Below are 13,935 nucleotides of genomic sequence, written 5' to 3' on the forward strand. Positions count from 1 at the left end.
GTTTATTGACTCCCCATTTCACGTGACACCCATGTACCAGCTCCATGTAACAAGGGACTTGGCTTTGGCTTCATTTATATTTCTTTGCAGATGTTTAAAGGGGAAGTAACCTCACTCATTCTGCAAGCTCATCATTATGGCGATTCCTCTTCCAGCGCTGGCTGGTAACTAGGCACTCAGAACCTAGCAACAGAGCTAGAGAAGGTCTGAGGCTCCGTAAGGGCAGCGACACAGAACCCCCCCCCCCATGGCATGAAACCCAGCAACATTCCTTCACCACTATTCACTGTTATATAACAAAAGGCTGCTTTTCTTGCACAACAGCTCCGTTTAAAGGGGAAGTTGAACAGAATCCTAACTCTCAGTACATCAGGAGTGTCCATACTAATGGGAGGTCTCCTTTTGGTAATGTTGTACATCCATAAAATCATTGTTAGCTTTCTGTTCCATGGAAACTATTACTTATATATATTATACTTATTGTGAGAACATGTATATTGTTATATTTAACAAACAACTATATCTTATATAATAATAATAATAATAATAATAAATATGTGCATGAAATAGACTCGCTGTTTGTTGACATTGTCTGATGTACCTATTGGGCCCCCCTGCAGTACAGTGTAAACTGTGGCAGACTAAGCTTTAATCAATGGCGCCAGGTAATTTAAAGGGGAACTAAAGCCTCTGAGCAAGAACTGTCTGTAGAGACTAGGAAGGTAGTATTTAGTATTACTGTAACAGACCAGCCAGTAGTACCATTTCCCACAGATGGGGGGCGCTAGGGAGACCAGTTATAGAGTATCTGAGACTGGGAAAAGACACCCTGTATGTACCTGTCTAGTTTCCTGCTGCTGGCTGTATCGGATGCCCCCCCGGCTCTTAATTCTATCTGCCCCGCTGCTTTACTGCTGTGAGGGACTTAAAGGGGAACTTAACCACAGAACGAGCTGTTTATCTCCCACGCACACAGTTGAGTTCTGCCCACTGACAATATTTCTGATTTTAACTCTATAGCCAGAACAATGTCATCTATGAAGTTCCTGCTGAACTACAACTCCCAGCAAGAACCCATCCCTGTAGAACAGCAGCAGATCCCCCTGGTTATGAGTCAGATATGATTAGGGCTGAGAGTATCACTGGGGCTGAAGTCCAGGGAATGTGACTCCCAGGCACCTTATCTCTCCCACTCTCGTATAAAGGGTCATTGATCCTACAGCCCAAATGAGTATCTGGGATCCCTGCCATAAAGCAAGACATGGCTGCTGTGTTGTTGTTGTTAGAAACAACACCCCCCCCCATAAAACCTCACAATGTGACCATTCAGGTTGTGTTTGTGACTATTAAAGGGCAAATCAGCACTCCACAAACACTGATCACAGCCCAACCCAACCTGAGACTAACCACAGCCCACAGAGACTAGTCACTATCCTGCTGCAGGCTGTAATGGGTTCTGTGCAGTGTGGAACTTCATTGCTAAATAGAGCGCCAGTCTGAATGCCCAGCTCCAGGGTCTTAGCAGCCTACACAGGCCCCAGGGCCAACGCCAAAGCTTGACTGGCAGAATTTTCTCCTCCTATCACAGGGCTCGGGCACGAGAGTGCTGGGAGTTGTAGTACATTCATTAGCAGTTATTGTTGATACATGCTGCAGACTACACTGGCGGGGCACATGCTCCCAGGGCCACAATCACTTACTCAAGAAAAAATGCTTCTGTTTCATGAATAACTGCATTACTTTGTAGAATCCAGCACAGCCTGCAGCATGGCACCCCATGTATTTCATAGGCATCAAGTAGCCAATCAATAACACAGGGGCACCTATCGGCAGTGCCAGTCCAGCCGCAGTGCTTGGGGCCCATGGGTGCAGGGAGACCACACTAGAGGGGTATAGGAGTGGGGCCAGGCTACATGTAACACTTTCCCTTTAAATCAGGCTCTGCCAGGTGGCTGCTGGGACTTGTAGTCTTTGGCAGAATTCCCGGGTTGCCCACCTGCTGTGTTTGTATGAGGCCTCCGGGTGGCACAGCAATGCCAAATATGTGTTGGTGATTTGCATAAGAATGAGAGGGAATGAGCCCGTGGCAGGGAGTTACTAAATCACGCCCAGTCTGATACTCCCTGCTCCCCTCCCCCTGCTATAGAAAAGCCTCAGCAGGTGAGTCTGCCCTTCATTCTACTCTGCGGCAGCAACGAGAGCGACACCTCCACCCCTTGACATTGGCACCTGCTGGGGGGCTCAGCCTGAACCTGGAATGCACCTGACACAGGTACCACACTCTTATTCCCACTTGTCTCTACCACCCTGTACTCTGTGCCAGCCAATCAGCTGCCCCTTACTGGGGCCCTCCCGTCATTCACTGGCTCATACAGTTGGGCACAATCCATGGCACATTTAGTCAGTGCCCCTTTAATACTGACTCTGCCCCCAAGGGCCCTACAACTCATTCGTGCATTATTTCTAATCTGACTCTCATCTAATGACTGGCTATAGCCGGGCCCTGCTCATTACTGCCAATCATTATTAGTAGTAATAGTATTATTATTATTAGTATAATTATTTAGTATCAGTGGTGGTGGGTAGAGAGGTGAGGACCTCTAGACACGGGGGCTTACAGTTGTGTATAATGGACGAGGCCCAGCTGATTACTGACAATCATTATTAGTATTATTATTTTTACTTATTATTAGTATTATTATCATTATTATTATTATTTAGTATCAGTGGCAGTGGGTAGAGAGGTGAGGACCCCCATACACTGACAGGGGCTTATAGTTGTGTATAATAGATCAGGTGACTGATCAGGTGACGCAGAGGTGCTTCTATGTCCGCGTCACATTCTTTAGCGCTGAGTAAGGGCCGACACGAGCTGTTTACCTGTGCAGGTGAGTTGACTCCCTCCGGCAGGGAAGTGACTCCTTTCCATGGTGCTTGGGAGTCGCATTACAGGTACAGTGGGTTGGAATTACATACACAGGGCCCCTTCATATGATGCTGACCTGCAACTCCCAGCGACCCCCTGACAGCTGGAGGGCCTTCCGTTACCCACCTCCGCTCTAGACTCAAACATAGAAATCCGGCCGAGCGGATCTAGAGGAAACTGCTCCGGGGGTTTAGGGAGTTTTGTGTGAGTAGAAAAAGTCCCAGGCTAAATTTAGTCCTGCTCAGAAAGGAGTCCGTCCGGCTCGGCCTGTCTGTCCGGTAACTAAAGACTCCCAGCCGCCTGCTCCGTCACTGTGGCCCCCATTGTACTGCCGGGGCCTGACTCACAAACTATTCATATGAGAAACAATAGATCAGCGGATGCTCCAACCTAACCCTCATACATAGGTGTGTGGCTCTTATAGAACAACTCCCAGGATCCCTCGAGAGGCCGGGAGTTGCTGTACAGGGGAGGCGGCGGCATCGATTTAGTGAAATTCCTTGAGATAAACGAATGAACTAATAACTACAGCACAACTAATTAGCAACTACTAGCGAGCACAGCGATTTGTGTCCAGGTCAGCAGCAGATTTGCACCAGAGTTTATTCATGATTTATTTACTGTGATACCTGGAAACAATTTGCACTTGGTCTTTATTTTTTATTCTCTGTGGTTTATGAAGCAGGCTGTGCCACCTGTCTGACTGGTATTGAATCTGTCAGCTGATGAGGGCCCCACTGGCCCTAGCAAAGAGCTAGAACACAAATTGCATCCTCCGAATAATGCTGGTTGCCAGGGGTAGCTAATCATAGCAACCCAGCAGTATGAAAAGTTGTAAGCTGCAGAGAGGTCTCATCTGTTCTATAGAAAATAAGTGGAAGGTTTGGAATTTCCCCTTTATTGTCTGAGAGGAGACAGGGCTGCTGTCATATAGGAGCCACCGCCCAATAAATGGCCAGCCTTGTTGGTACTACAGCTCCCATAATCCTCAGCTGGACAATGCAGCCGTATATACATTACAATTACAATGTTTCCTGGAAAAGATCGTTCATTTCAATAGACACGTGTGGAACTGAATCATCATCAGAAATACAGGGAGAAACAATAGATGGCCCATGTTCGGGTGCCTTCAAAATTTTCGGCCTGACCCCCATCGATGAGCCGACCGATATAACAGCTTTCTGCATTGGTCTCCCACCCACCAAATATCGTAAATGTTCCCTTTGATAATATTGGTGTGTGTATGGCAGACGTGATTGGCCTGACGCATTTATCTCAGAGCAGCGACCAAAGATCTTTCCTGTTTAATCATTAATCACCGCTGAGCTAATTGTGTCCCCTGGTGACAGGAATTCTGGGTAAATGGAATATGGGAATCTGTCTCATAAAAACAGGAGACTTGACACCATTACTGGTCTTGTTTCTATTGATCTGATTGATGATTGGCTACAGATTAGTCCTAGCCAATGATCTCATGCTCTGATTGGCTACAGGCTGGTCTTGTGCCAATGATCTCATGCTCTGATTGGCTATAGATTAACCCTAGCCAATGATGACATGCTCTGATTGGCTACAGATTAGCCCTAGCCAAAGATCTCATGCTCTGATTGGCTACAGGCTGGTCTTGTGTCAATGATCTTATGCTCTGATTGGCTACAGGCTGGTCTTGTGCCAATGATCCCATGCTCTGATTGGTAGTGGCACCCAGGAGGGTATTAGTGATACCAACATGCACCATTCTGCCTCTTGTGTTCATTTATTGCCCCTGCGCTGATCTACTGACCAGGGCACACGGGCAAAACTACAGAGGAAGCAGATCCTGCGGCTGCAGGGGGGCCCAGAAGTATAGGGGCCACATAAGGCTCTTATTCACGTACAATTTCATTAAATACTGGTGGAACAGGTCAACCTCTAGACATTTTGGGGCCTGAAAACTAGTTTGCTGTGGGTCCCAGTAACATGTAGTTATGCCTCCTGCAGGGCAGCTAAAGGGCTTCACTCAGTGGTTTAACTGATGTTAGTGGGCCCCACACCAAATTCATTATAGGGTCCGTAAACATTGGTGAGTTGACCTATTCTGCCAAGATGAAATGGATTAATTAGGGCCTTAGTGGCCCTCCTACAGTCCTGGGCTCGTTTGCAACTGCAGGGTCTGTAGATACCCCCCTAGTTTCACTGCTGAGACAAGCGCAGGGGCTGCTGAACGGAGCAGAACCCACAAAAGCATTTAGCGACCCAGTCTCCGGTGCCCCCTGTTTATGCCAGAGCCCAGGCTTTCAGCAGATGACGTTATTGGGGGATCTGAAAAGCGACTGGTCGGGTTGTACTTTATGGAGTTTGAGACCCCCCTTCCCATTGTTTAGGGGTAACTATGTGGGTATTTGTATTAGAAAGGGATAATAGAGACTTGTTTGGGCAGGTAATTAGGGGTCAGTCATGTTTTCATTGGCTGAAGGGGAGGGCATGATCAGGGGGGGAACTACAGAGGGAGCAGCAGGGGACCCAGGAGGTATATATATGTTGTGACCCTGCAGGGGCCCATGTTGTGTAAATGGGGGGTATAAATGGGGCTGTTGAGATGTTGATACTGAGTTTTCTTTCTTGCAGGTGGGCAATTTGCGCAGAGGATTAGTTGGCCTTTAAGCAGCATCATTGCACAGTTCCGCGGGGGCGATGGATAAAGGAGCGAATGTGCAGAACCCGTACGCGAGCGTCACCATCCCGCGGGCCCAGCTGAAGAGCAGTTTTGTGCGCCGCACCCTGGGAGAGGAGGACCTGGATGGGCTCGTTATTGCCAACCCCACGGCGGTGCCAAGTTACCCCTCGTACTCGGCGCAAGACAGGTACAGCAGCGACGTAACAACTCCTGCCCCGAGGGAGGCCAATAAAGTGCGCACCCAGGAGTCATGGAGACGACCCCACAATCCATACGCCGACCCACCCCAGAACGGCGGCCACCCACCCGGGATGTACGACATCGACCTGGACAAGAGGAACAAGGTGGGTGCGACAGTGTCGCAGGAGGAGGAGCCATGCTGCTGTTACCCCTGCTGCAAATGCTGCGGCTGCTGTCGCAAGAGTTGCTGCGTCGTCTCCTAATCTGAAGTTCCAGAGAAAGAACTGCCCGCTGGCTTCAGCCCCATGGAATGATTCTTTTTGGGGGTGTCTGGCTCCCACAAACTCTCCGCTTGCTCATCTTGGGCGACTTGTGTTGCCAAATCCAATCCACACTCCTCTTTTCCACGGACAGACAGACTCACGTGTTGTTGCCAAGCAGCGGGACTCTAGCAACCAGCAAAGCACAGTGCCAAGGCTGCCCTGGGATTATTATTGTAATGTATCATTCATTTGTATTTATCCACAGATTGCAATTTACTCCTAATTATAAAACCCCACATTTGTGGTGCAGTGGGGGGTGGTCCCTGGGGGTCCATGCCACAAAGCTCATGCTTCAATCACATGTTAGCAATTTGCAGTTGGTCTATGATTTTGTGTTCTTTGTAGTGCCAGGAATATTTCAAATTTTAACTGGCAGTTTGGCATTTGAATGGTTACTAGGGACCACCTGGCCTTAGCAACCAGGCAGATGTCCGACTGGGAAATGAATAGGGAAAGAGAAATAATAAAGCCCCTGATTGTATTTGGGGTGCCCAGCCCATCAACTGGGGAGACGTTTAAATCTACATTGCAAAGTGGAAGAACCAGGAGGCAAAGAAAGTTTAAAATGAGGACCAACTGCAACACTGATCAGATTGATTCCATTTACAACATGCTAATTATAGGGCTCCCTCCCCCCATACATGGATTGGCTATAGGAAATAAGGGCTGTCGGTGGGGAGGAGCTTTCGTCTTCAAGTGTAGTTACCCTTTAAACTGATGTGCCCCCAATTGGGCGGGGCTTACACAGAGACCAGGTCCGAGGAATGCTGCACAAGATCACTGCTATTTTTTATATAAGAAATTAAATGATTGAATTAAAGGCTCCTAAACTGACACAGACACTTCTTGTTCTCTCTCTCTCTCTTCCTACTGTTCCTGTCAGTTGAGCAATGGCTGCTGGGAGTTGTAGTTCAACAGGACGTAATTATCAACTGCCCCAAGTACAGGTATTGGCAAATCCAGCTGAATCACAGGCTGGTATGGGCAGCATTAAAGCTGGAGAGGGTTGCCCACACCCTCAGTTGCCCCTCTCCCTATAATGGGAAGCAGCAGGTAATTGTACAGGTGGTGGCAGTTCTCAGGTGAGTGGGCAGGGGCCACAGTAAGAGAAGCAGCAGGTAATGCTATAGGTGGTGGCAGTTCTCAGGTGAGTGGGCAGGGGCCAGGGAAGTGGCAGGTATGTTCCCACGGCTCAGGCCACAAGAGATCTATTGAGTGCAGCTATTTACCTTCCAATGGGACGGGCAGGCAGAGCAATAAGGAGCAAACAAGTGCCAATCAGGGGCAGGAGGGGCCGACAATGGGGCTATTGTTTGGGCAAGTGGAAGCTGAATGTGGCTTTGTACAGACGGGAGAATGAGAAGCTTCTCATATGGAACATTCCTCTGCACTGGGCCCTTCCAGACATCAGGGTTAAGTAGAGTGTCAGCTCCCTTGTTCTGCCTGCGGATATTTCTACCTACCCCATGGGCAGCAAACTATTACCCCAGGGTAAATCTCATATACCCCCTTTTTTTTTATATCCCAGTCCCCGGGAGACATGGTGGGAATTGAGCAGATCAATGTGTCCAGGAGACAGGGTGGGGGTTCTGGGCGAGAAGGCTGATGGGTAAGTACAACTGCCCCGGGGGCATTATAGGAAAACTGGCACAAAAGCCTTATTATTCCTTGTCTTGCTGGGGATGCTGGGAGTTCTACTGTGTGTGTAATAGGGGGGCAGATAAATATTTATATATAGTTACCCCCAGGGCAAAAGCCAAAACCAACATCAACTGCTGCTCAAATACACCTGGATCAGTCTCACTGTTATTTACTCCCCAGCACCCCGACCCCCCAAATACTGGCCCTGATACTTCAACTACACACAGGCCCCCCAATATTAGTGACCATCTTACTGTAACCCCACTTATTTAATACCACCTGGAACTATAGCAGGGTGACACCCCAATGTTTCTATATATCTGTAACCTTGTTATGAGCTAAGGGGACCCAGTCTGAAGGTCAGTTAGGGGGAGATTTGGGGTGAGTGCTTATTTGTACCCTGGGTACCCCTGGAACTATAGCAGGGTGACACCCCAATGTTTCTATATATCTGTAACCTTGTTATGAGCTAAGGGGGTCCAGTCTGAAGGTCAGTTAGGGGGAGATTTGGGGTGAGTGTTTATTTGTACCCTGGGTACCCCTGGAACTGTAGCAGGGTGACACCCCAATGTTTCTATATATCTGTAACCTTGTTATGAGCTAAGGGGGCCCAGTCTGAAGGTCAGTTAGGGGGAGATTTGGGGTGAGTGCTTATTTGTACCCTGGGTACCCCTGGAACTATAGCAGGGTGACACCCCAATGTTTCTATATATCTGTAACCTTGTTATGAGCTAAGGGGGCCCAGTCTGAAGGTCAGTTAGGGGGAGATTTGGGGTGAGTGTTTATTTGTACCCTGGGTACCTCTGGAACTATAGCAGGGTGACACCCCAATGTTTCTATATATCTGTAACCTTGTTATGAGCTAAGGGGGCCCAGTCTGGTTCCTCCCTATTGGCTGATGCTGATATCTCTGTTTCCACATAATAAAGCTGCATATAAATATATAGATAATAAAGCTACATGCTACTTGCCCTTTAACAGGCCCCTGTGGGTGATTATTGTGCCACATACAGAGATGGAGTTGACAGATTGGGACGGGGAAGGTGCAAATTCTCCCATGGGGTGTCGGCGGGGGACACGTAACTCACTACGTATCTGGGAGCCAATCATAACAAAGGAATCAGGCCCAACAGGTTGACAAGGAGTAGAGTCAGGCCCATCAGTATTACACCACACAAACGTGACTACCACCTCTGCTGGGAGGCAATGCCATGCACCAGACACTATTTAAAGGCATATCCTCCTTGTTGCCCCATGTCAGGGATTCTACATACAAACCTTGATTTGTTATAACTACAATAAAGTAATGGAGGGAGGGATGTGCCTGGCTGGGCTTGACCATTGCTAATTAATATGCACAACTCGTTAGGCTCAAGTTCTTATGTGATGGGAAAACAAACACCACTGAATCATGGGAATAGGAAACTGTGAGGGTGAGGACCCCCCTCCCCAATCAGTGGAATCATTTTGGGGGCAACCAATTCAAAATACATGGACTGTAGTCAGGATGAACCCCCAGACGGTCAGGGTTCTCTCCACTGATTCATTGAGACTGGAGGAAGCAGAATATAGGGGTGTCATGTGCCCAGAGCTCCCTCTAGTGGCCACAGCTTTATCAGTCCTGTACAACTCAATAGCCCCCCATCTAACATACAGAGACCACACCCACTGACCAATACAGGAAGCAAAGAGCTTGCAATCTGAAAGGAGAAAAGAATAAGAGACCATCCTCCCTGCCTGACCATGGGAAAGAGAGCAGCCCAGGAGCAGGAAGTACAGAGAATCAGAGCTCTGTACCTGGGTAAGTACTGGGGGAGATTGGATTCACTTACCCAGGGGGAGGTTCCTGTCTGACCATGGGAAAGAGAGCAGCCCAGGAGCAGGAAGTACAGAGAATCAGAGCTCTGTACCTGGGTAAGTACTGGGGGAGATTGGATTCACTTACCCAGGGGGAGGTTCCTGTCTGACCATGGGAAAGAGAACAGCCCAGGAGCAGGAAGTACAGAGAATCAGAGTTCTGTACCTGGGTAAATACTGGGGGGAGATTCACTTACCCAGGGGGATGTTCCTGTCTGACCATGGGAAAGAGAACAGCCCAGGAGCAGGAAGTACAGAGAATCAGAGCTCTGTACCTGGGTAAGAACTGGGGGAGATTGGATTCACTTACCCAGGGGGAGGTTCCTGTCTGACCATGGGAAAGAGAACAGCCCAGGAGCAGGAAGTACAGAGAATCAGAGCTCTGTACCTGGGTAAGTACTGGGGGAGATTGGATTCACTTACCCAGGGGGAGGTTCCTGTCTGACCATGGGAAAGAGAACAGCCCAGGAGCAGGAAGTACAGAGAATCAGAGCTCTGTACCTGGGTAAGTACTGGGGGAGATTGGATTCACTTACCCAGGGGGAGGTTCCTGTCTGACCATGGGAAAGAGAACAGCCCAGGAGCAGGAAGTACAGAGAATCAGAGCTCTGTACCTGGGTAAGTACTGGGGGAGATTGGATTCACTTACCCAGGGGGAGGTTCCTGTCTGACCATGGGAAAGAGAGCAGCCCAGGAGCAGGAAGTACAGAGAATCAGAGCTCTGTACCTGGGTAAGTACTGGGGGAGATTGGATTCACTTACCCAGGGGGAGGTTCCTGTCTGACCATGGGAAAGAGAACAGCCCAGGAGCAGGAAGTACAGAGAATCAGAGTTCTGTACCTGGGTAAATACTGGGGGGAGATTCACTTACCCAGGGGGATGTTCCTGTCTGACCATGGGAAAGAGAACAGCCCAGGAGCAGGAAGTACAGAGAATCAGAGCTCTGTACCTGGGTAAGAACTGGGGGAGATTGGATTCACTTACCCAGGGGGAGGTTCCTGTCTGACCATGGGAAAGAGAACAGCCCAGGAGCAGGAAGTACAGAGAATCAGAGCTCTGTACCTGGGTAAGTACTGGGGGAGATTGGATTCACTTACCCAGGGGGAGGTTCCTGTCTGACCATGGGAAAGAGAACAGCCCAGGAGCAGGAAGTACAGAGAATCAGAGCTCTGTACCTGGGTAAGTACTGGGGGAGATTGGATTCACTTACCCAGGGGGAGGTTCCTGTCTGACCATGGGAAAGAGAACAGCCCAGGAGCAGGAAGTACAGAGAATCAGAGCTCTGTACCTGGGTAAGTACTGGGGGAGATTGGATTCACTTACCCAGGGGGAGGTTCCTGTCTGACCATGGGAAAGAGAACAGCCCAGGAGCAGGAAGTACAGAGAATCAGAGCTCTGTACCTGGGTAAGTACTGGGGGAGATTGGATTCACTTACCCAGGGGGAGGTTCCTGTCTGACCATGGGAAAGAGAACAGCCCAGGAGCAGGAAGTACAGAGAATCAGAGTTCTGTACCTGGGTAAATACTGGGGGGAGATTCACTTACCCAGGGGGATGTTCCTGTCTGACCATGGGAAAGAGAACAGCCCAGGAGCAGGAAGTACAGAGAATCAGAGCTCTGTACCTGGGTAAGAACTGGGGGAGATTGGATTCACTTACCCAGGGGGAGGTTCCTGTCTGACCATGGGAAAGAGAACAGCCCAGGAGCAGGAAGTACAGAGAATCAGAGCTCTGTACCTGGGTAAGTACTGGGGGAGATTGGATTCACTTACCCAGGGGGAGGTTCCTGTCTGACCATGGGAAAGAGAACAGCCCAGGAGCAGGAAGTACAGAGAATCAGAGTTCTGTACCTGGGTAAATACTGGGGGGAGATTCACTTACCCAGGGGGATGTTCCTGTCTGACCATGGGAAAGAGAGCAGCCCAGGAGCTGGAAGTACAGAGAATCAGAGCTCTGTACCTGGGTAAGTACTGGGGGAGATTGGATTCACTTACCCAGGGGGAGGTTCCTGTCTGACCATGGGAAAGAGAACAGCCCAGGAGCAGGAAGTACAGAGAATCAGAGCTCTGTACCTGGTTAAGCACTGGGGGGAGATTGGATTCACTTACCCAGGGGGAGGTTTCTGTCTGACCATGGGAAAGAGAACAGCCCAGGAGCCGGAAGTAGAGAGAATCAGAGCTCTGTACCTGGGTAAGTACTGGGGGAGATTGGATTCACTTACCCAGGGGGAGGTTCCTGTCTGACCATGGGAAAGAGAACAGCCCAGGAGCAGGAAGTATGGAGAATCAGAGCTCTGTACCTGGGTAAGTACTGGGGGAGATTGGATTCACTTACCCAGGGGGAGGTTCCTGTCTGACCATGGGAAAGAGAACAGCCCAGGAGCAGGAAGTACAGAGAATCAGAGTTCTGTACCTGGGTAAATACTGGGGGGAGATTCACTTACCCAGGGGGATGTTCCTGTCTGACCATGGGAAAGAGAACAGCCCAGGAGCAGGAAGTACAGAGAATCAGAGCTCTGTACCTGGGTAAGAACTGGGGGAGATTGGATTCACTTACCCAGGGGGAGGTTCCTGTCTGACCATGGGAAAGAGAGCAGCCCAGGAGCTGGAAGTACAGAGAATCAGAGCTCTGTACCTGGGTAAGAACTGGGGGAGATTGGATTCACTTACCCAGGGGGAGGTTCCTGTCTGACCATGGGAAAGAGAACAGCTCAGGAGCAGGAAGTACAGAGAATCAGAGCTCTGTACCTGGGTAAGTACTGGGGGAGATTGGATTCACTTACCCAGGGGGAGGTTCCTGTCTGACCATGGGAAAGAGAACAGCCCAGGAGCAGGAAGTACAGAGAATCAGAGCTCTGTACCTGGGTAAATACTGGGGGGAGATTCACTTACCCAGGGGGATGTTCCTGTCTGACCATGGGAAAGAGAACAGCCCAGGAGCAGGAAGTACAGAGAATCAGAGCTCTGTACCTGGGTAAGAACTGGGGGAGATTGGATTCACTTACCCAGGGGGAGGTTCCTGTCTGACCATGGGAAAGAGAACAGCCCAGGAGCAGGAAGTACAGAGAATCAGAGCTCTGTACCTGGGTAAGAACTGGGGGAGACCACAGGAAAGAGAGCAGCCCAGAAGCACATGTTTGGATAACCCCATCACTTGACCTGATACAGCTAATGCCCAAATCTGCTGTTTATTGTGACTTCCTGTACTCCAACTCCCAGCAGCCTCTGATCACATGACTGTGTATATTAGAGAGCAGGAATATGGAAATATCGCAATGTAAATCCTTACAGCTGAACTGCAACTGTTCATGTCTCAGGGGTTAGTGCAGAAGTGGGAAACACAATGATCCAGGGATCAGTTCTGTGAATTTGGATAAAGCCTTTAGCTGTTTGCTTAAAGGGAGGTTCACATTTAAGTTAACTTTTAGTATGTTATAGAATGGCTACTTCTAAGCAACTTTTCAAATCGGCCTTCATTCTTTATTTCATTTTTTTTAATTATTTGTCTTCTTCTTCTGACTCTTTCCAGCTTTCAAATGGGGTCACTGACTCCATCTATAAAAACAAATGCTCAGTAAGGCTACAAATGTATTGTTATTGTTACTTTTTATTCCTCATCTTTCTATTCAGGCCTCTCCTATTTATATTCCAGTCTCTTATTCACATCAGTGCATGGTTGCTAGGGGAATTTGGACCCTAGCAACCAGGTGGCTAAAACTGCAAACTGAAGAGCTGCTGAATAAAAAGCTAAACAACGCTAAAACCAAAAATAATATAAAATTAAACCAATTGCAAATTGTCTCAGAATATTCCTCTCTACATCATACTAACAATTAATTCAAAGGTCAACAACCTGCTTTAAAGTGACTCTTATGGGCGTTATTGCTACAGGTTTTATGTTGGACAGCACTGCCCTCCAGTGGCCACAAACAGGTAACACACACAGACTATATGCACAATAACATTCCTGCTAAAAGGTGCAATATCTGTACAGCAGCCACACCCTCACCTATCCTACATTATGCACCCAGCCTTGTGCCTTTATATGGTCACAGAACAACCCCTCAGTGACTTCTAATATCCTTATCATTTACAGTAGGGGGTACATTATCCCTTATAATACATGAGTGATACTCAGAGTTCCCTGTATAACTCAGCCTGCAGCCTTGTGCCTTTATATGGTCACAGAACAACCCCTCAGTGACTTCTAATATCCTTATCATTTACAGTAGGGGGTACATTATCCCTTATAATACATGAGTGATACTCAGAGTTCCCTGTATAACTCAGCCTGCAGCCTTGTGCCTTTATATGGTCACAGAACAACCCTCAGTGACTTCTAATATCCTTATCA

At 48.6% G+C, this 13,935-nt stretch overlaps 1 protein-coding gene across 1 annotated transcript; it reads left to right on the forward strand.

Moving 5' to 3' along the window:
• Nucleotides 1–2,120: 2,120 nt before the first annotated feature.
• On the forward strand, nucleotides 2,121–6,919 carry LOC108698118 (cysteine-rich tail protein 1). Its single transcript, XM_018229374.2, has 2 exons — nucleotides 2,121–2,272; nucleotides 5,534–6,919. Exon 2 carries the CDS (start codon nucleotides 5,600–5,602, stop codon nucleotides 6,023–6,025), a length of 426 nt encoding a protein of 141 aa, XP_018084863.1. The 5' UTR covers nucleotides 2,121–2,272; nucleotides 5,534–5,599; the 3' UTR covers nucleotides 6,026–6,919.
• Nucleotides 6,920–13,935: the final 7,016 nt, after the last annotated feature.

This window comes from Xenopus laevis, chromosome 8L (genome assembly GCF_017654675.1).
Source record: "Xenopus laevis strain J_2021 chromosome 8L, Xenopus_laevis_v10.1, whole genome shotgun sequence".
NCBI lineage: Eukaryota > Metazoa > Chordata > Amphibia > Anura > Pipidae > Xenopus > Xenopus laevis.